General features: G+C 57.8%; 3 protein-coding genes across 3 annotated transcripts in view; all 3 read right to left on the bottom strand.

The window, feature by feature from the left end:
* LOC133375538 (microtubule-actin cross-linking factor 1, isoforms 6/7-like) overlaps positions 1–6,265 on the bottom strand; it is a 46,739-nt gene extending 40,474 nt beyond the window's left edge. Inside the window, exons 1-9 of the mRNA XM_061607267.1 lie at positions 6,104–6,265; positions 5,810–6,013; positions 4,894–5,113; positions 4,372–4,598; positions 3,955–4,077; positions 3,347–3,448; positions 2,769–2,870; positions 1,036–1,191; positions 43–198 (exon numbers count right to left, since the gene is read on the bottom strand). Of these exons, the coding sequence (XP_061463251.1) occupies positions 43–198; positions 1,036–1,191; positions 2,769–2,870; positions 3,347–3,448; positions 3,955–4,077; positions 4,372–4,598; positions 4,894–5,113; positions 5,810–5,977 (1,254 nt within the window). The 5' untranslated portion in view covers positions 5,978–6,013; positions 6,104–6,265. The remainder of the gene's footprint in view (positions 1–42; positions 199–1,035; positions 1,192–2,768; positions 2,871–3,346; positions 3,449–3,954; positions 4,078–4,371; positions 4,599–4,893; positions 5,114–5,809; positions 6,014–6,103) is intronic.
* Positions 5,977–8,876, bottom strand: LOC133377733 (microtubule-actin cross-linking factor 1, isoforms 6/7-like). Its single transcript, XM_061612322.1, has 5 exons — positions 8,553–8,876; positions 7,676–7,795; positions 6,964–7,071; positions 6,108–6,322; positions 5,977–6,013 (listed from the first exon to the last, which is right to left on the bottom strand). The coding sequence occupies exons 1-5, from the start codon at positions 8,874–8,876 to the stop codon at positions 5,977–5,979; spliced, it is 804 nt and encodes a 267-aa protein (XP_061468306.1).
* Positions 8,877–13,320: 4,444 nt separating this feature from the next.
* LOC133375540 (uncharacterized) lies at positions 13,321–19,477 on the bottom strand. The gene is made up of 4 exons (XM_061607269.1): positions 19,407–19,477; positions 17,177–17,755; positions 15,549–15,710; positions 13,321–13,491 (listed from the first exon to the last, which is right to left on the bottom strand). Exons 2-4 carry the CDS (start codon positions 17,714–17,716, stop codon positions 13,321–13,323), a joined length of 873 nt encoding a protein of 290 aa, XP_061463253.1. The 5' UTR covers positions 17,717–17,755; positions 19,407–19,477.
* Between the last annotated feature and the right edge of the window lie 1,374 nt (positions 19,478–20,851).

The following is a 20,851-nucleotide window of genomic DNA, read 5'->3' as shown; positions in this document are numbered from 1 at the left end:
TCCCCCGCCCCACCCCGCCCCACCCTGCTGTCTCCTCGTTACCTTGTGCTTTGCCAGCTCAATCTCACAGCTCTGCAGGTCCAGGCTGAGGGTGGTGGGGGCCTCCAGCTGCTCTGTGGTGTGCAGAAGCCACTGCAAGAGCTCCTCCAACTGGCTCTGGAACTGCCCCAGGCCAAGGAGGACGGCTTCCAGTTCATGCTGTAAAAGAGAGGCCCACAAGGAGGCAGGGAGGGAGGCGTCCATCAGGAGGGGCTTCTGGCCTGGCCTGGCACTGGGCTAATCTTGGTCAAGAGCAGAAGTGGCAGAGAGGTTTCTAGGCCAGAGTAGCCCAGGAGCCTCCGCCCAGGCACCTGCAGCGTCACAGAGGTGGGGTGGATGAGGCCAAAAGTCAGGGAGCCCAGCTGAAGAGGCGGAACCACTCACCCAGCTGCCCCCCACCAGTCACGTGGCATGGTGCGGGGCACAAGCAGGCAGCTGCCCACAGGGGAAAGAGCTACAGTGACCCAAGAGTGCAAGACACAGAATAATGGGCTTAAGCTGCAGGAAGCCGGATTTCGACTGGACATCAGGAAAAACTTCCTAACGACAATGGAACCAATGACCTAGAGAGGTAGTGGGCGCTCCGACACTGGAGGCCTTCAAGAGGCAGCTGGACAGCCATCTGTCGGGAATGCTTTGATTTGGATTCCTGCATTGAGCAGGGGGTTGGACTCAATGGCCTTATGGGTCCCTCCCAACTCTACGATTCTATGATAAGGCTGCCAGCCAACTGCATGCCAGGGAGGAGGTCCACTCTCCCTTCCCCCTTGGGCCACCACCCAATTTGCCCCCATAGGGCAATCGGTCAGGCCAGAGCCAGAATACAATCCGCCCAACTGAAAGGAAAGCTCTAGAACCAGGGCATGAGGCACAGGAGATTTCCCTCCCCCAAAGCCATCTCAATCCCTGCCCAGCACCCAAGGGCCCAAGGCACCCCAGTCCAGCCTTCACCTGCATTCCTCGGTCCCACCTGATGCGCCCCAGGGAAGGCCTCACCTGCCGCCTCACAATCTCTTCCTCCAGCTGGTTCCAGCGGTCGCGGAAGCTGCTGAGAGATCTGGGGTGGCCCTTGCCATCGACCCCCCTGGTGCCCACTGGGTGCCGCAGGCTCTCCACGTCCACCTTGCACTGGTACAACTCTCGTTTGAAGTCCTGGGGGGGGCAGAGAGGTGCCAATCAGAGAAGCTCTTGCATTGTCCTCTGCAACTGCCTTACGGAGGCCAAGAACAAAGGACAGCAGAAGGGGCTGGGGGTGGTGGTGGTGGCAGCACCTGGGTCAGGACAAAAGGGGGCCAACCAATCTAAGGTCCTGTTCATGGGAAGCCTGCAAGCAAGACCCGAGTGCAGCAGCAGCAGCAACTGCTACCGCCACACCACTGTCCCCACTGCCTTATGTCGCAGCTGAGACTCTTGGCCCATTGAGCCCAGTAAGCTCTCCAGGGTTTCACTGACTGGCAGCAATCACTCTCCAGGATTTTGGTCAGGTACCTGGAGGTACTGTCAGGGTTCGCACTGTGGGTCTTCTGCATGCAACGCAGATGCTCCACCACTGAGCTACAGCCCTTTCAATCACGCTTACTCCAGATTCTAGATCAGCGATGGCTAATACCAATTTGAGGACCTGGCCTGGCTTGGCCTTGCAAGGCCCTGATAGTTGGGGTCCAGATAGTTCTCTCATCCGTTCCAGTACTTAGAAGACGAGGAGTATACTAACACCCAGAGTATGGGAAACAAACAGGACGAACTTGAACTCTTAATACAGGAGGGCAAATATAACTTGATAGGTATAACTGGAACTTGGTGAGATGACTCCCATGACTGGAATACAGCAATTGAAGGATATAACTTATTCAAAAAGAACAAAAGAATAGAAAGGGAGGTGGAGTTATATACGTAAAAATATATATCTCTGCTCAGAAATAGAGGAGGATGAGCTTGGTAGCTCCACTGAGAGTATCTGGATCTGCTCTATGATTCCTGTCAATACTTGTTAAGCCAGATGGCTGTAACTGCCTCCAGGATCTTCTGATGTCGGGAGGCAACATCAGAGGGTGTTCTCATGATTATGTCCCACTTGGGGGCTTCCAACTCTACTATTCTATGATTCTTTAAAGACCCCACCAATTTTGGCAGAAGGAACAAAAAGCAGAGAAAATTTAAAGTAGACATCCCTTGATGGGGATGCAAAGGGGATGACTCTCTCCGGCCACAAGATCCTTTGAGTGGGGAGGGTGAGACCGGTCTGTCCTCAGCTGACCTGCACAGATCAACGGAAGGGGGCTGAGTGCCTGTGTGTGTGTGTGTCCATGTACATGAGTGCTCCACCACCACATACTTGCAGCCTTTGGAGGGTTGGGCAAAGGCAAACAATGCAGGCCTTGGTCCAAAAGAGGTGAGTGCCCCCCCTGCACCCCCCAATGTTCTAGATGGTCCCATGGCATGTCCACAGCACACCCTTTGCAGCTGCAGCATCACAAACACATGAGTGTGAGGCAGGCCCAGGGAGGCCACCCACAGGCTCTCTGATTCAGCCGGCCGCACTCAGGGCCAGGGGTGGACATCCCCCCCCGCCGAGTCACTCTGTGGCCGAAGAAAGAGATAGAGCACACGGAGGGGTCCAGGACCAGGACCCCCGGGCCACAGCCAAAGGTCCAGTGGCCGGAGCACGCAGAAACACACACCCTTCCAGCCCTGCCTTGCCACTCCTCCTGCGCTCTCCATCGCCTTACCTTGAGCTCAGAGAGCTGCTCCTTCACCTGTTCCAGATGCCCCCCAACCAGGAACTCCTCCTCAATCCGCAGCTCTGCTGCCTCCAGCCAGCTGGAGAGCCTCTAGGAGTGGGGAGAAGGGATGGTCCTGAGCAGGACTAAGATTTGGCAGTGGGGATCAAGGAGCTCCGGCCCAAGCAGAAATCCCACGTGTCCCTTTGCGGCCGACAGACCCTGGGCAGCACTGTGCTGGGCACAGGACCCATGGGCCAGGGGGCTGTGGGATCAAGGGGAGGGGCCATGCTGCCTCCGGAGGAGCCTGTCTCCCTGCAGGAAGAGCAAGAGAGACAGGGTGGACGCTGGACCACAGCAGGGCGCACATGGGGCGCACGTGGGGAGTGCCTTGAAGGCAAAGCCTTGTCTTCCACATGCCAGCAGGGAGAGGGGTGCCTCGTGTCCGGGAGAGGAAGACACTCCAGCTTGCCCTCTGCCGCCTTGCTGAGCATTGGCTGTGGCTTGGAGGGTTGCCCGCCCCTTCTCCGCTGGCTTGTGCATGCTGGCTGGGTGGGGTGGGGGAACAGAGCAGAGGGCCTCCTCACCTTCATGCTCTCCTGGTAAGTGACTGACGACTGCAGCTGCTCCTCCAGGCGGGTCTGACGCTCTGCCCACACCTTACTCAGGCTGTTCCAAGAGGAGTAGAGCTGCATCGCGGTAGCGGGGGAGAGAATCGGGAGGGGGAGGGGTCAGCTGCAGGAAGTCCAGCTTGCAAAGACCACATGGGCAACCTGTGCCAGGCGGGCCAAATCAGGGCAGCCACCTGTTTGTGCAAGGAGAGTATCTGCACACCCCGGCCATGAGACGCCTCCCTCCGCCATCTTCCTGTCTTTGTATGGATGGGGACCTCGTCCAGCTCAGAAAGGAGCTCTGCACCCATATCCATCCAGGCAGCTCTGCGCATCCCTTCAAGGGCCCACAGGGACCATCCCTGCTGGCAGCTGCCTCAGGCTCTAAAAGATGCTGCCAGTCAGTGTAGACCACGCAGAGGTAAATCCACCAGTGGTCTGACTCACAGAAAGACCCTTCCGATGCCCCATGCCAGTGTTTCTGCCTCCCTTACGAGGTCCCTGAAGGGTTGGCTCCTCATGGGACTCATGGGAGGGTCCCTCCCTCCCTGCCCCCAAGCACCTCCCACCCCACCTCCACTCACCTCATCCAGGCTCTTGGTGACGCCTGGCTTGTCAAGGCCTCCGCATGACGACATCAGCTCCATGCCCAGGACACCCAGGGAGTCCAGCTCACTCTGTAGGGAGTCAATCTCCTCTCGCAGGGCCTGGAGTGGGAAGAGATGATGCGGTGGGGGCTCTGGACAGGGGCCACAACTGCAGCACATGCCCCAATACAACATTCTCAGCCACAGAGGTTGCAGCAGCAGCAGCACCAAAACTGGAGCACTGCAGGCGAGAGCTGGGAAGAACCTGACTGTGGCCAATGCAGAAGAGAGCCAAAGGGACAGATGGGGGGCTATGGGAACTCCTCCTATGTCTACAGTTCCCAGGGATCTCTCAGGGAAAAGGAGCCATGGTTACTGGTGTAGCCTGGCATCCCGTCTCACTCGTCCCAGTACCTCCATGGCCCCGAGCCTGGCCTGGATGGCCTTAGGGTCCGTGAAGGTCTCCTCCGGCTCCAGCACCACCTGCTGGATGTCACTGAGTGTCACAGCGAGGTCCGAGAGCCCATGCCAGAACCGGTCAGCCAGCACCAGCAGGCCCTGGAGCCAGCTCTCTCTCTCCTCGCTCTGCTTCCACAACTCCTTCCACAGGCTCAGCAGCTGCTCCACACGGTCCTGGATCACTGTCAAGAGCAAAGGGGTGAAAGGCCAAAGAAGACGAGTCCTTTGGGCAGCACTGACAGGACATTCCTCCTCCTCCTCCTCCTCCCCCACCCCACGGTAGGAGAGTGACTCATCCTCCACACCACCCAAATAAGTGACCCACAAGGATCCCACTAGGCTGCCCTCCTCCTGACAGGGGCTTAGCTAGGAGCCACCAGACGTCCCAAAGGAGGGCAGAGGCTGTCAGGCCCTGGGTGTGCCTGAACCCTTCAAGGCAGAAGAGGGGTGGGAGCTTCTGGGGAGGGGCACACATACCTTGGTTGGCACTGGCCTGCAGGGTGGCCAGCAGCTCGGCCCCCTGCCCACGGAGGGTCTCCAGAGCCACCCCAAGCTTCTCCAGCTCTGCCAGCCGGAGGCTGTTCTCCCGGATCTGCTCCTGAAGCCAGGCGGAGTCTCCCTGCATGGCAACTGGGTGCTGCATGCGGCTCTGCAGCCTCTCCAAGCTCTCCACCATCAGCTCCATCCGCTCGGACAGCTGCATGCAGGGCACAAGAGAGGGTTTGCCCAGGCCCAAGGACCAGCCAGCGTCCAACGCACCTGGAATGCTACCAGGTGCCAAATTCGGGGAGGGGGTGCAGCTGTAGTGGAGCCAGTAGCCTCCCCCCCCCAATGCTGGCCCTCGCCTGGCCTGGCGACACCGTCCGCCCCCGAGTGCCAACCGGTCTGCATGGTAGCAAGGAGCAGGTCTGTTATCCTTGGGGCTGAAAAGTTTCCTCCTCTGTGCCCACAATATCTCAATATCCCGGTCACGGGATTGGTATTACTTGAGTAGCCCCTCCCTGCGGTCACAGGGCTCTGCACAGGCACGGCGCTCGCTCAGCCCAGGACTGGCTGCCAGAGACATCGAGCCTGTCCGCTGGGTGGGTCCTTCTGCGCCTGCCACTGAGCAGCGGCCCATCCAACTCTGGCCGGCAGAGACAGCCTGCTCAGCACCCGGAATAAGCTGCTCCATTTACACCGGGCAGAGTTTGGGCCTAACAAATCTAATTCCATGTGCCCATTTGCATAGTTTATTAAGAAGGATGTAACTTTCAGAAGCTGGCATTTGCTTGGCAGGACATGAAGCCCCACGGTCACTCACAGCTGTCTAGAAGCCCCAAAGCCGCTGGGAAGGGCTGGCCTGGAGAAAGGGAGGTGGCAGGGCCAGGCGCTCCCCCAACAGCTGGCTTACCTGGCTGTACCGAGGGATGGCCTCCTCCAGCACAGCCGCGGCCTGGTGGACCTGCTCCCGGATGCTGGCGTACTGCTCTTCCGCCGCCTGCCAGCCCTGCCAGAAGGGGGACGCCTCCTGCGGACTGAGCTCAGCCAACTGCTCCAACACACGCTGCAGCTTCGCCATCAGGGGCTTGTGTTCAGCAATGGCCTCCCGGAGACCCTGCACAGGCAGAGACAGGGAGGCCGCGGGGTGAAGCAGAGGGCATCGCTGGGGCCCTCCCGCAGGGCAGCCTCCTGCCTCCCCCCTCACCTGCACCAGCTCCTGATGCTCCTTGAAGGCCTCGCAGCTGATGCTGTTGAGGGAGAGCTGCCCCGCTGCCCGGCTCGTCTCCTCCAGCCATGGGCAGAGCTCCTGATAGGCATCCTCGTACTGGGCCAGCAGCAGTTGGGCACGCTCCAGCCGCACGCCACAGGCCGAACTCTGGTGCAGAAGACGCTCTGTCTGCTCCCGCAGGGGCTGAGCCAACGGCTGTGGGGCGCACAAAGCATCAAAGGGGGGGCAAAGGGGGGCACGGCCACACCTCTGTGCCCTCCCCCCACTCCAAGCCACGGCGAGCTACTCTTCCAGGACCATGCTCTGCAGCCCCATGTCATCTGCAGGGAGGATACAGATCTGTTGCTTGACTGTGGTCTGTGTCTTGATCCCACAGCCTGGGGAACAGTACTTTAACTGATGGCTCAAGACATCACAGTGGTCCAGAATCACCGTGTGTGTGTGTGTTGTGTGTTTGTGTGTGTGTGTATGTGTGTAGGGGCATGGGGATTACAGGAACATGCCAGAGGGGAAGGAAGAGGGTGCCTCAGTTTCTCTGACTCATCTCTTCCCCAAGATGATTTTGCATACTCTGATCCAACCATCTGTTTTAAAGCAAAAGGGTCAGTGGCAAAATCCTGGGTTGGGGGATGCTGCATGTCAAGGAACCCATGGCCACCTCAGAACTTGCCATACCAAACAGGGGAGGAATGGGGGGCTGGAGGGCTAAGAGTAGGGAACGCACAGGGGAATAGCCCCTCCACAGCCCTGCAGTGACACCCAGTGGCTGAATGGGGTATTGCATGTAAGAAGACCCCCCCCTCCTCCCCCCCCTCCCCTTGTCCTGCTTGTCTCACCTGGAGCTCCTCCTGCAATTCTGGGGGGCACAAGCTGAGCAGTGGGTCAGCGATTGCCATGAGCCGTTCCACGAGGCCATGGTGGTGCAAGATCTCTGCCGAAAGAAGCTGGGAGTGGAGAGCGCTATCGTCATGCACAGAGATGGTGCACTGCTAGGAGGCATGGAGGGGCAGGTCGCCCATTCGGCTTCCTCAAGGCAGGCCCCGCTCAGTGGGCAGGCCCTCTGGCCAGAGCCCCTGAGATCAGGAAGGGGTTCTCTCCAGAATCACCACGCAGGAAGGGGCGGAGGGATCCTTGGTCTCCCCTTCCGCACCTGGCATGCTTGTGCAGGTCGCTGCTGTCTGCTGATGGCATGACAAGGCCTGGCTGGGTGGAGGCCGGGCCTGCCTTGGGCTGTGCGTTTGGCCCTTGGACCCTCTCCCCTCCCTCTGACCCTCTGGCCAGCTGGGGACCTGTGTCGGCACTGGAGGGCCGCAGGGAGGGAGGAAGCCAAGCCGGCTGTTTCTATCCCTCCGGCTTCCCTCTGCCTGCACAGCATCCCAGACTAGAGATGTTGCTGGCTGCAGTGCAGATGCTGGGCTCGCATGAGGCACCTTGGGTGCTCCTGCAGTGCTGGGCTGTCCCAGGCTGGGGATCCACCTGCTGTTTCCTGTGCCTCCAGCCCAGCCTGCCTTCCCTCCCTCCAGATGCTGCCTCTCCCACTTCACCCACCTTCAGAGCTGCGAGCTGCGAGCAGATGGCCGGAGCGTCCAAGTGCACTTGGCCCAGCTCCTCCAGGTGGGCATTGAGTTGGGCCACCTTGGCCAGCTCGGATCGCAGCACCTGTTCAAACTGAGACAGAAGGGAGGGCAGAGACAGGTTAGACTCCAGGTGTTCCCTTCTCCCCCCACCACATGTCAGGGGGTTTTACAGGCTAGAAGCTGCTGGGGAAGCTTCTGACCCAGAAGGCTTCAACTCCAGCGAGGGAGATCTGGGGGAAGCAGGAGGCGGAGCCTTTTCAGTTCAGCGGCAGAGGAAGGGGGCAAGTCCTCTTCCCCAGAGTCTTGCCACAACAGGGTTGGGCAAGTGTCTACTGGGAAGCTTTTCCAGCCTGCAGCGGACATCCTGCTTTAGTAAAAGGGGCCAGCCGGGGCGATCCCAGACCCCTGAGCCCATGGCCCCCTGACCACCCACTGGAGAGAACATCAGAAGAGGCCGGCTGCTGGGGCAGGCCGAACGCCCATCTAGTCCCCCATTCTGCTCCTATAGCGGTGCCCAAATGGGAAGCCCCCAAGCAGGACATAATCAATCGCAAGAACACCCTCTGAGGTACCAGCTGGCTCCAACCCTCCCTCCCTCCCTCCCTCCCTGGGGAAAGTGAGACCCAGGAAGGCACCCCTTCCCCCAGCCAGGCAGCCCCACCTGCCACTCTGCCCTTCACACCCTCTGCCTGAATTTCCTGGAAGCATCTGATGGCCACGGGATGCTGGTCTGGCTGGACCCAAAGCTCAGTCCAGCAAGGCAGTTCTTAAGCCACAAAGGGAAAGAGGCGCATCTCCCTCCTCAGCCAGTCTGCTGCCCCCCCCCGCCTGCCCCCAGCTCACGTTACCTTCTCTCTGTCTGCTGTCCTGAGTGGGCTGGGCCTGTCTCCCAGGCAGCTGCCCTGCAGGGACAGCTCTCTCTCCAGGCGGTCCAGCCACAGGGCCAGATCCTCCTGGGCGGGGCCCAACTGGCAGGAGGCCTCCACAGTCTGCTCCAGGCGGTGCAGGATGCTACTGCCGCTCTGGCTCACAATCAGGAACCTCATCCGCAGGGAGTCCATCTTCTCTTGGACAAGCTGAGCTTCTTTCCCTGCCGGGCACAGCGTCACCTCAGCCCCAGGAGCTGGAGGGAGGGTCCCTCCCCAGGACTGCCCAAACAGGCCCAGGACCATCTCCTCAAACCTGGGCACCAGCACCAGCAGGATCTAACCTGGAGCAGAGACTCCAGAGACGGCATTTGCCTGTTGGAGCAGAAGCGCTTCTTGTGCTCAAGAGCAGGTCAATGCACCTGATGAGCGCATACTGACACCTGCCATTGGGGCAGCCAGATTTGCCTGACAAGGGGAAATGCACCATTTGTGGGAGCTAAATATAAAAACCCCACAGCAAGTGCAAACTCAGCAGGCAGCTGGATGACACACTCTGAAGTGCCAGTTGTTTCAAAAGGATGTACCAGGGGCTTCCCTGCATGGGGTGGGACAGGGCGGGATGGGGGTGGCTGTGTTTCCTAGGGTGGGGAAATGCCCATCTTGAGAGTCAGGCAGGCTTTTGAAATTCTCTTGCAAAGCATACCTTTAGTGTTTTTGTTTGACGCCCTTGGGCTCCTACTGGGAAGGGCAGGATAGAAATTTAATAAATAAAGAAAAAATAGTGCCTGCCCTTCACCCCTTGTTCACCCCAACAGCTCCACACCCCCTTCCTTGAGTGATTCCTGCATCTGTTCTGCATTCCACCCGTGCCCCTCCCTCCCTCTGCCACATCAAGAAGGCCTGGAACAGACACCAAGGGGAATGTCAGCAGCATAGCCCCTCCACACCGAAGCAAAATGTCGTTTGCGAAAGAGACCCGCTGCTTCCCTTAACTAGGGTGACCCTGAATGTACTTCCCTGCAGTTTATCCTCAGGGTCTCCTTCTGGGAGGGAGGGAGGGATATAAATTCAATAAATAAAATAAAATAAATAAAATGGTCATATTGCCCCCCATACACACACATCTCAATGTCTGTCAGGGATGCACTATGAGTGGGCATGGGGGGAGGGGAGCTGAATGAAGGGGAGCCTTTGGGGTCTCTCCTTCTGTACGTGTAGGACGTAGCACAGAGATTTGGGGGGTGCTCTCTCCCTCTCCCTCTCTGGACCACGTCAAGCTCTGCTGCTCCAGTGACCCTCAACCAAGGTGCACTGGGGGCATCACGGGGTGTCTTTTCCCTTAAATTCCTTCTGGCGGCTGGGGGGTCTCTTGTGCGCTGCAGGGCCTGCGCTGTGCAGAGCTCAGACATGCTGAGGCTGCAGGAGCCTCTCCCCCGGCCTGTGCATAACATCCAGCCTAAGGAAAAGTTCTAGAGAACTCAAAAATGTGGCCACCATTTCATGACATTTTGGTCCACCCAAAGAAAGGCATTGCCCAACTGGGCTGTGGCATTTTTCTATATGGCCTGACCAGCACACCTGCCTTTGCTTCTGAGGTGTCAGGATACAAGCAGGCCTCTTGGCTGCATTACCTGCCTGCCCTTCTCTTCCCTGAGCCTTGCAATGCTGTCACTTGGAGGGTGTGGGAGGAGCCCCAAAGCCCCTGCTACCCTGTACCAGGCACCTGCCCCTCCCACTTGCCCCCTCACTTGCCTGACACCATCTCCAGAAGCCGCTGTCCATATTCCAGGGCCCCTTCCAGTTCACCCGGCTTGGAGCGAATCTCTTCACAGAGCTCCTGAAGGGAAAAGAAGCTCTTGAGTGGCTAAAGGAGACCCTCTCCTTCATATTGAGCCTCCCCTCCCCACAGATACCGTCCACCTCCTCCCAGCAGGGAGTGGGGCATTCCCACCGTGCCTGAGCATGAGAGGCACCTGGACCGCCCACTGGGCTTGTGGGGTCAGGAGAACGTCAGCTTCCTATCAGCACGAAGCCCCACGCCCTCCTTGCCCACTGCAGGGAGGCAGGACAGGTGGGTGTGGTGGGTGGGGGTCATGGCACCTGGGGGGATGCTCTTCCAGAGGTCGGGGGGGTCTGTCCCACCTCATCACGCCCTCCTCCTGCCACCCATGCAGATGCCGTCAGTTTGCACCTTGCTGCTATTCTGATCCTTCTTGAAATGAGTAAGTATCTGTCTGCAAATTGCCACACATGGGGTTTGGGCTTCCATGGAGAGTGACTTGGATTTCTGCAACGCTCTGGAAGGAACAACTCCCTCTGCGAGGAACAGCCCCCCAAGCCTCTTGTGGTTCTCATCGAGGTGGGCATGAGGGCTCCTTTGCCACCCTGTGCTGCCATACCTGGACTTGCTGATGGGCACCCTGTGCATGGCTCAGGCTTCCGTTGGCTCGCCACAGCTCAGCCAGCTTCCTCTCAGTGGAGCCCAGCCAGTCCTGGAAAGCATCACCGGACTCCTGGAAGGCGCGAGCAGCGGGAAGGATCCGCTCCAAGGCACTGTGCCTGTCGGAGGGAAGAGGCTGGTGAGGAGAAGGTGGGGAGGGAGGAGGGGATATGGGCCCCTCCCCACCCCACCCTCTGCCACCTGGCCAACTGCTCATCAGACCCGGGGAGACATTTATTTCTTCTCCCCAACACTCCACTGAGCACACTGGCACACACGAACACAGAGCCCTGTCCTGAGAGCGCCTTCCAGTGGGGAGGGTGGAAGCGGCAAGGAGCTTTGGAGCGGAGCAAGGCGCCACCAGGAGGATCAGGGGCATGAAGAGGACTTGGGGAAGGCAGGGGCAGAGCATGGGACACGCAGGCTGCCCCCCTTCAGGCATGGCTAGTGCTGCAAGGGTGTGGAAGGTGCTCTGGAGGAACCACTGAGTGGGGAAGAGTATTAAAGTACAAGATGCTGAGTCTGTAGGCTCTTGCCTACAGCAGAGCGCTTCAAACTCTCTTTGAAGCTGAATTAAAGACACATGCCAGCTGCTCACACCCCGTTTTACAGGGAAAAGGGGCTGGGTTTGACTAGCGTCATTGTGTCCCCTTCTGAAGAGAGAGGTGGAGGCGCTCCAGGACCAGCAGGACAGGGACACGTGTCTCTAACTGAAGCACAGCAAAGTCACAAGAGGAAGATCCTGTCGGGGCGTCAGGGGAACTGTTGGCAAGAGGAGGAAGAGCTTGTGCTGTTCCAGGGATGGCCCCACAGAACATAGGGCAGGCTTTTGCTCCCCACAGAGAGGAGGGTCATGTGGGCATCTGGAGGCAGAAGGTGCAGCTGACTTCTGAGTCTCCAGAACAGGAAGGAAGAGCTCAGAGGCAAAGCTGCTTTGGATAAGGAGTTTAATCCAGGCGGCCTCTCAGGGGAGAGTCTCTTCCCACAGTATCTTCTTCCACAATGAATGGGTGCTTGGTCTCGACTGGCGCACATCCCTCATTCCTTGGGTGATGACACCCTTTTCTCTCCCCTGCTGCCCTTTGGGCCTGGAAGCACCTCCTCCCCAGACACCTCCCTCCGCTCCTTCAAATCTCTTCTCAAAACCCGCCTTTTCCATGGCTCCTTCGGCACAATCCCTGAATCCACCACCTGTTGTTGTTGTTATATGCCTTCAAGTCGACTATGTATGGTGACCCTATGAAACAGTGGCCGCCAAGAGCATCTGTCGTAAACCACCCTGTTCAGATCTTGTAAGTTCAGGTCTGTGGCTTCCTTTATGGAATCAATCCATCTCTTGTTTGGCCTTCCTCTTTTTCTACTCCCTTCTGTTTTCCCCAGCATTGTTGTCTTTTCTAGTGAATCATGTCTTCTCATGATGTGTCCAAAGTAGGATAACCTCAGTTTCATCATTTTCGCTTCTAGTGACAGTTCTGGTTTAATCTGTTCTAACACCCATTTGTTCTAACACCTATTTTTCTTTTTTGCAGTCCATGGTATGTGCAAAGCTCTCCTCCAGCACCACATTTCAAATGAGCTGATTTTTCTCTTACCCGCTTTTTTCAGTGTCCAACTTTCACATCCACACATAGAGATTGGGAATACCATGGTCTGAATGATCCTGATGTTGGTGTTCAGTGATACACCTTTGCACCTGTAACTCAGCCTAAGTAACTCCCTTGGCAACAAGGGAGAGGGCCTTCTCAGTGGTGGCCCCCAAATTATGGAACGACTTCCTTGACAAGGTGCGCCTGGCGCCAACACTGTTATCTTTTTGGCACCAGGTCAAGACTTTCCTCTTCTCCCAGGCATTTTAGCATGTGTTCTATATTGTTTTAAATTTTTAAATTGTGTTTTAAATTGTTTTTTAAAAGATGTATTTTAAATTGTATTTGTTTTTAGTTATTGTAAACCGCCCAGAGAGCTTCGGCTATGGGGCGGTATACAAGTTTAATAAATAAATAAATAAATAAATAAATAAATAAATAAGTAAGTAAGTAAGTAAGTAGGTGTAACTGAAACAAACGCCCCTCTTTCCTCCTCCTCCTCCCCCTCTGCCTGCTGCCGCCTCCGTTTCCCTTCCCTATGGAGAATGTTAGACTGTAAGCTCAGTGGAGCAGGGACCTGCCCTCTCCTGCTTTGTATAATGCCTCTTGCACACTGGGGGTGCTATATAAATGAGTGCACAAGCCAAGGCCACGCACACAGGGTGGCAGGAGGCCATCTGGGTTTGGAGGGTGGGGAGGCCCCTCTTTCTCCTCTGGGGACTCACCTGGCTTCAGCCCCCTGGATGAGCTTCGCCCACTTCTCCTGAAGGTCAGCAAGGCCTCCGTTTCTTTCTCGCCCGTCACTTGTGCCAGTGGGCTCCAGGGGCGCCTGCCTCTTCTGCAGGAGATGCTCCACGTGAGACCGGCGCTCATCCAGCAGGCGCCTTAAAAGCTGTTGGGGGTCAGAGCAGCAGATTGACTTTGAACTTTTCTGGTGGGGCTCTTCTTGCCCTCCCCCAGACGCAAAAGCCTTAGGAGTCGCTCCAGCAAGAAGCCTTCAGCAGCAGCCCCAGCCCACCTCCTTCCCATCCAGGCCTTGTCCACTGCCTGGGAGGGCACCTGCTGCACCTTTGCCTGATCAGGAGGGAAGGAGCTACTGTAAGGCACAGACCCCAAGGAAGGAGGAAGAGGAGGCTCTGCTCCCTCCCCCCCTCCACTGGGACACACCCACTCTCCGCTCTTGGCTGCAGATGAGGGAAGGAGCCAAAGCCAGCCACCGAGCCTGGAGTTTTCTTGGTGGAAACAGCCCCTTGGTGGAACTCCCTGCCCAAGGAAGATCGCCTGGTCCACTGAGGGTCAGAGGAAACTTTTTTGGTTTATAAGTACATGGATCAGACCAAGGAAGGCCTATTTCCATCGCCTGTCCCTAGCATTTGGTATTCAGTGGTAGACTGCCTCTAAACTAGAAGTTCCACTGAGCTTCCATAGGAAGAGAGTTGAAGGGAGAAGGGGGGGTGCCAGGGAGGCACTTGGGCCAGACGTCTCAGGCAGCATGAAGTGATAAAAGGCAGTGCAACTCAAGGAAGATAAAAGGAGAGGGAGGGACCCTGGAGGCATGGAGGAAGTGGGCAACCAGAGGCCTTCCTCTGGAACCCAACGGGGTCACCCACAGAAGCTGAGAGCAGAACAGTGGGAGATTCAGGACAGACAAAAGGTGGTATTTCTTCACACAGCACACAGCTAAACTATGGGATTCATTTTCCCAAGATGTGGTGATGGACACCAGCTCCCAGCAGCTTTAAAGGGGGTGGGGATTGTTGGAATATGTGGTTCAACTCCAACTGGTGGGTTGGGATGCATGGGGTTAAAAGGGGAGATAGAGAGGAGACCTCCTGATTGCTAGGCTATACCTATCCTTTGATCTCCTGCTGACTCTCCCTTCCTGCTAGATTGATGCGCTTAGGATGTTGACCACATCTTCCTTCTTCCTTCTCTTGAGAGGGAGAGCAGACATCTTCTCTTTGTCTCTCCCTCTCCTCCAAGCATGAGAAAGGGAGCACCTCACCCCAGGCCTTATTACCAAATACATCAGGTTTTTGCCAGAAGACCCGTTTCACAAGTGACTTATGCCTATTGTCATACAGCTGAATCAAAGTGCCTCCTGCATACCAAGGCTACAGTTGAAATGCAGCCTCCATTCTTGCTTGCCTGCCTAAAAAGAGATGCTATCTATTATCTTCCCCCACCACCCAGGCTGTTGACCGTCACCACCCTCTGATAGCCCTCTTCAGAGAACACCTAGTTCTCCTTTGTTTTCAAATCATTTTATTCCATCAATTATTTTTTGGTATACTACCTCGTTTTTTTACTTTGTTGCATATTTGCCATTCAATTAAAATCTAATTAATTGTACAAGCTAATCTCTCCAACTCTAACATAAAAGTCAACTCTCTCTGTTGATTGCTGAACTGCCATGTTGCTTCTTATGAGGAGCATCTGGAAAGCAGGATGCAGAGTACGCTGGAACCCTGCGAGACCCTTTCTGCTTGCAAGACCAGTAGGGGCAGCCGTAGGCATCTAGACCCCAAACTGTACATGGGAACTATGCAATTACAAGGAAGGAAATCTACCAGTTAAGTGTGAACACTCCCAAGCCTCTCCCAAGCATTGCATGTGGAAAGATAATGCAGGCTAATGCATGTTTCTCTGGAAAGCAGGGAGCCCCTCCCATGCAAGTCCAAGCTAGCCACTCCTCCCTCCTTTCCTGCTTTGCGAGTATGACAATGAGTGTGTGCTTGTGCTGTTTGTTTGCCATTTGTAGGGTTTTCAAAAAGAACACCAAAGGGCCCTTTTGGATGTACGTCACTCTCTAAGCTCACTGATCAGACTCTGATGAAACTTTGAGGCCAACCTACAAGCAAGGCCTTCCAGCGATGCGGATGCTGGCAATGACTGCTCCCCAAGGCATGGTGCCCCAAGGGGGATGCCAGAACCCCACAAAGAGCTCACCTTTTGCTCTTCCATCTGGGCTTTCACCACTTTTGCTTCTGAAGAAGGCGGCTTCTGGTTGGCGACGAGATCCTCCACATCAGTGACCCAAGTGAGCAGCTTTTGCAGAGTGACCTGGGCCTGCTCAGAGCTCCAGGAGTCCCCTAGGAAGACAGCAGGGGCCTGGAGAGAGGAGGAGCAGGAGGAGGCCCTTGGGTCAGAGGTCAGCCAGCCAGCCAGCCACAGCAGCAGCAGCTCCTGTGAGCATCCCAGAGCCAAAGCAAACCACTCTGGGACCTTGTGGCAGTGGGGGTGGGTGGGATGCTGCTTCTCACGCAAAAGAGAGGGTGGTCTCTGCCCCTCCATCTGACCCCGAGGCACACCTCCTCCAGGAGCTCACCCCCACCCTTGGATGCCCAGGGACCACGGCCACTGTGGTTCTGCACCCCACCCCTTGACTGGACCGGGTTGCCAGGGCTGTCCAACCCCTCCAGAAGGTTCCTCCGGCCAGCAGGCAGGCTCCTCATCCTTTGGAGCAGCTGGTGAAAGCCGGGCACAAAGCAGCCACATTGCACCTCTGAACCTGGGAGGGCAGTCCAGGGAGGGCTGCCACTGCCTACGAATTGACACACACGCATGCATGCAGAGACACACACTCACATGCATGCACATGCGCGCACACAAACACACACATGCGGGAAGGAAGAGGCTAAGGCCAGCACTTCCGAAACGGCAGGTGAGGGGTAGGTCAACATAGGTGGACTTCCACTGGGTCTGCGGGAATTAGGAACCCAAACGCACACAGGACTCGGGAGCGGCACTTGAGCGATCCCCCCCCACTGCCTTGTATGTTTGACAGGGAGGGAGGCAGGGAGGGGGCAGGCAGCTGTTCAGCAATGCAGAGGTTGAGGGAAACCAGGAGCATCAGGGCTGCATGGAGGGGGGCTCCCTCCATAGCAGGAACTGCCTGACACTCTGGGTCGAGGGATGATGACCATCCGGAAATCCAGGGGAAGAGATAACTGCCCCATTGTCAGAACTGGTTGGGGTTAGGGTTAAGCCTGCTCTTGCCCTGCCTGCAGAGGGGAATCCAGCAGCCTGCCAGAGCTAGCCCCAGAGCTAGCCTGGCCCCCCAAGGCTCCCCACAACTCTCCACCCAGGCCAAGCACCCCAGACAGTTTCCGACACCAGGAGCTTCCTAGTCAAGCAGTTATGTGGCGCCACATGAACAGGGTTGGCCTTCCACCCAGCCTGCCTGCACCTTGGCAGTGGGCAGTGGGGTGGGGTGGGCAATGCAAGTGCCCCCAGAAGCAGGCTCCCTGCTACAACACAATACTTCACTTTTTTCTGAGTCCCCAAAGAGTTTCACATACATTATCTTCTCTCAGTCATCCATACAACCACTTTGAAAGGTAGGCCAGCATAGCGGGGGGGGGGGGTAGAGGAGTGCCTTTCCTGGCTGGTGAGATCCAAGCCGGAGCTCCCAGTGCCCGGGCCACTCTCCTAGCCCTGGCTTGGCACTGCTGTCGCTGGAGTGCCAGGTGAGTGTGTGTGAAAACATGGAGGGGTGAAGGGAGACAGAGACAAGCACGGGGGAGGGGAGGGGTGTTCCAGGCTCCCCCCTCCAAAAGAGCAGTCTGTCTATTGACCTCAGGCAGGGCTCCTGCACACTCTGTGAGCACCTTCACCGTCCTGGTGACAATGGGCTCCTGGTTCTTGTCACCCCCAGGGTACTCGGTCACCTCCACGATCTCTGTGACAACGGTCTCTGTCACCTCCGTCACCTCCGTCACTTCCGTGGTGGTGAGGGGCTTCCAGATCCAGCTGCTCTCATGGGCGGCCCCCCGTGATGGGCTCCAGCCTGCCCCAGGCGCCTCCAGGTGAGCCTTGGGAGGGTTGCTGCAGCTGAGGGCCCTGTTCTGGACTTTGACATCCATGTTGTTTTGCTTGGGGAGGGGGCTGCTCTGCCGGCTTCTGCTGGGCCCCCGAGTCACATCCCAGCCGTTCTCAATCACCATGGGGCTGAGGGGAGGCTTCTGGGGGGGTCCCGCGTGGCCTTCTGCATTGTTTCTCCCTGCAGTGTGCCCAGACACCAGGCCGGAGTCCCTGAGGTAGGAGTCCTTCAGGAAGTCCTCGGATTTCTGGCTTCTCTCCCCCAGGCAGCTGGGCCTGCCCCCTGAGTTCCCCATGGCCAGGGGCTGAGCAGGGGCTGGAGTTCAGATCCCTGCCTGAAACAGAGGAGGAGGAGGAGGAGGAGGCGGAGGCACATCACCTGCCCCTCAGCCTCAGGACCCCACACAGAGCCACACCAAAGGCTCAGGCTCAGCCAGCTAGGCCTGACAGAAAGATGCTCATCGGACATTAAGATGAAGTGAGCAAATTAAAGAGACCCACCGGAGGATTTTTGAAATATTCACTACATATATGTCTCTTTGTCTAATACCTGTGAACCAGGAAACATTTTAAGGAATTAAAATGCTATATATTTGTATGAACCCAGCCACAAAGTACAACCACCTAGTAAGCCCAGCATTTAGGAGGAGCCCAGAAGTTGTATGTCACTCCCAGGCCCGGTGGAGCAACAGGAACGTGGTGCTTGCTGGCTAGGTGGGCCCAGTGAGGAGCCCTCCTTGATCCCGACAAGACCTCATCGTGGGAGACGGCTCCCTCGCAGAGCCCTCTAGGCTAGGCCACACTCCCTGGAAGCCGGCCCACTGCACGTGAAGCCCTGTCCTCCTGGATCGCTCTCAGGTGAGGCTTTGCCTCTGGTGCTGACAAGGAAGACAGCAAAAGCACAAGGCCTGGAGCCGGAGCCGGAGCCTGAACAGAGGCAACAAAAAACACTCCAGCAGCACCTGATGCTGAACCTCGGCCACTCATTTGGCCTTGGGTGAGGTGAGGCCCTGCCAAGAGGGCTGTGCAGCAGAAGCAGGATGGAGGCAGAGAACTGGGGAGGCTCCGGAGGAGGTGTGCCCTGCAGGTGAGCACTTGCACAGCTAAGGCAAGAGAAGAGGAGACTTCTGTGCCCACCTGAGCGCCTCCTCTGTGGCACAGACCCTCTGGGGGCCACACAGGCTGGGCCCTTGGCCTCACATGGTTCTGGCCAAGCATCCTTTGTTAGCCACCAAGGCAAATGAAGCAACGCAGATGAAAATAAGCGAGGCAGACGGGTCAGCAGACAGACAAGCAGCTGCTCCCAACCGCCATCACCTTAGACCATCAGATTAAACACTGGGCAAGCTGTAGCCCAGCGAACGAAGCCATCTGTCCACAGCAGCCCTCTAACAAAAGCCTCTGGAATGGATGTGCCACAGCAACCAGGGAGGCATCAGTCACCCGGCCCCAGCCGCCAGACAGCTGGCCGCCCACAGCCCATAAATCACCCCCCATCTCCCTGCCTGCCTGCCTGGCACCCCACCCACCCAGGCAGGTCCAGGGTGAGGCTGCAGCCAGCGGGTCCTTGGCAGAGCTGCCACCTGGTGCCACCAGCCCCCCCTCGCCACCTGCCCTTCAAGAACTCTGCTTGAGTTCAGAAGGATGGCGGAGCCACACCCGTCTCCCCCAGGCAGCATCCCTGAGAGGTCTCCTTCCCCCCCTCCGTCTCCCTCCTTCCCTCCACAAGTGCTGGAAGGGACGGGCAGGGGGCTTTGGCTCCAGAGTCCCCACAGTCCCAAGTCTGGTCTTCTGATGAGCACACCCACCGGGTGCCCACCAACTTTCTCTCTACCCCCCCAATCTACTCCCAGTCAGCCCCTCTCTGGTCTGTGCCCAAGTTTGCTGTAATTGAAATGAGTGTGTCAGCTGGGGAGGGGTGGGGACAAGCAGGAGGGCAGCGTGAGAGGCAAGGAGGCTGCCCTGCAGGGCTGTTGTTGTTGTTACCTTCATGATGCGGCAGGAAAGCGCCACGCGGTTGCGGTCAGTGGGTCGCTCGCTGGGGGCGCGGCTGCCTCCCCTGCTCTCAGGGGCTCCTGGTCGGCTCCCCCGAAGGGGGGTGGAGGGGAGCCGGAGGAGGCAGGGACTTTGGCTGAAGTTCCGTCGGGAGAGACATTGCTCTGCCACCTCACCCGGGCGGGCCTGGCTGGCGGAGGGAGCAGGGCTGGGGGTCCTGGCGCCTCTCCCACAGTGTCCGGCCAGCCCCCCGGCCTGCCCCGAGGAGGCGTCCGATGGAGCAGCCGCTGAACCCAGCTTGGTGGCAGATGCCCAGGCCGGCAGGCAAGGCCCACTGCAGCTGGCTGTGCTGCTGCCCGGGTCTCCTTGCAGCTGGTACTCCACGCCGGTGAAGAAGGGCGGCTGGTGGGAGGGCGGAGGCAAGCAGCTGGGGGGCGCCCTTGAGGGGGAGCCGCAGAAGAAGGGCCCGCGTGCGGATCTTCCTGCCAGGCCCGTGGAGCTGGGCCCAGCAGCAGGTTGCCACGAGGAGAAGGAGGGCAGCCTCTCCGCCTGCCCGCCTGCAACGGCGACCCTCCCTCCCTGCCTGCCCCGCTGACCCCCTCAGCGCACTCAGGCTAATACAATAAGCCCGCTCACATTAACTCTTTGCTCACTACCACACAATTGCCGTTACTGGGGAAACGCAACAGGACTCAAAACTATCCGGGGGGGAGGGGAGCAGGCGCCTTGGCCCCCGAGGGGGCTCCGTCCTGAAGCAGAGCCTTTCCCATAGGAACAGCCTCCAGGGCCCCTTCCCAGCCCCGCCCTCGGGGAGGCTCAGTGGCCCAGGCCTGCCCTGGAGAACTGCTCTGGGGCCAGCGGGGAGGCTCTTGTGGCTGCTAAGCCGGCGGCACGTCTGTGGACTGAGCGGCAAGTCAGCGCAAAGCGGGGTAGACAGAAAGAAGGGAGGAAGGCTCTTGATCCGTCGGGAGAATCACCCTCAGAGGCAGCCCTGCGCTGACGCGGATGCCCATCAGCAAAAGATCCTTCTGTATGCAAAAGAGCCCTCTGTATGCAAAGAAGGGCAGTCAATCAATCTGAGCAGCGGGGGGGGGGGGATGAGGAACGGGGGCTGCTTCCACGCTCAGGGTGAAGGGCTGCCCCTCTCACCTTCTCTGTGACACACGGCACGTGGGTGGCTACTCAAGAGAGCTGCGGTGTTGCTGCCCACCTCCACCAGGTAAGCCCACCAGGGCCATGGCAGCAGACACTCCCACAGGCGGGCACATTGCCCCTCTGGCCCTGGCAGGCACCCAGAAGGATCCATACAGTAACAAGGAGCATTGATGGGGCTTCTCTGTGCAGCCTCTCGGGCCCCATTGCACACAGACGGGTACACCGAGATGTAAATGTGAAGATGGGCACACCACTTTGAATAAAACAGATCGGTGGACAAA

The sequence above is a fragment of the Rhineura floridana genome, chromosome 1 (genome assembly GCF_030035675.1).
Source record: "Rhineura floridana isolate rRhiFlo1 chromosome 1, rRhiFlo1.hap2, whole genome shotgun sequence".
NCBI classification, from domain to species: Eukaryota; Metazoa; Chordata; class Lepidosauria; order Squamata; family Rhineuridae; genus Rhineura; species Rhineura floridana.
The sequence above is the reverse complement of the archived record's forward strand: the minus strand, read 5'-3'. Positions and strand labels throughout refer to the sequence as shown.

Coding starts and splice junctions, on each gene's coding strand:
- LOC133377733 (XM_061612322.1), bottom strand. CDS start 8,876: ATGGTCCTGGGCCTGTTTGGGCAGTCCTGGGGAGGGACCCTCCCTCCA. Junction 7,796..8,552: donor GGACAGCAGACAGAGAGAAG/GTAACGTGAGCT, acceptor CTTCTGTCTCAG/TTTGAACAGGTGCTGCGATC. Junction 6,014..6,107: donor AAGGAGCATCAGGAGCTGGT/GCAGGTGAGGGG, acceptor CTGCCTGTGCAG/GGTCTCCGGGAGGCCATTGC.
- LOC133375540 (XM_061607269.1), bottom strand. CDS start 17,716: ATGGGGAACTCAGGGGGCAGGCCCAGCTGCCTGGGGGAGAGAAGCCAG. Junction 15,711..17,176: donor GTGCAGGAGCCCTGCCTGAG/GTCAATAGACAG, acceptor TCCTCTCTCCAG/GCCCCTGCTGTCTTCCTAGG. Junction 13,492..15,548: donor CCCAGATGGAAGAGCAAAAG/GTGAGCTCTTTG, acceptor GACCCCCAACAG/CTTTTAAGGCGCCTGCTGGA.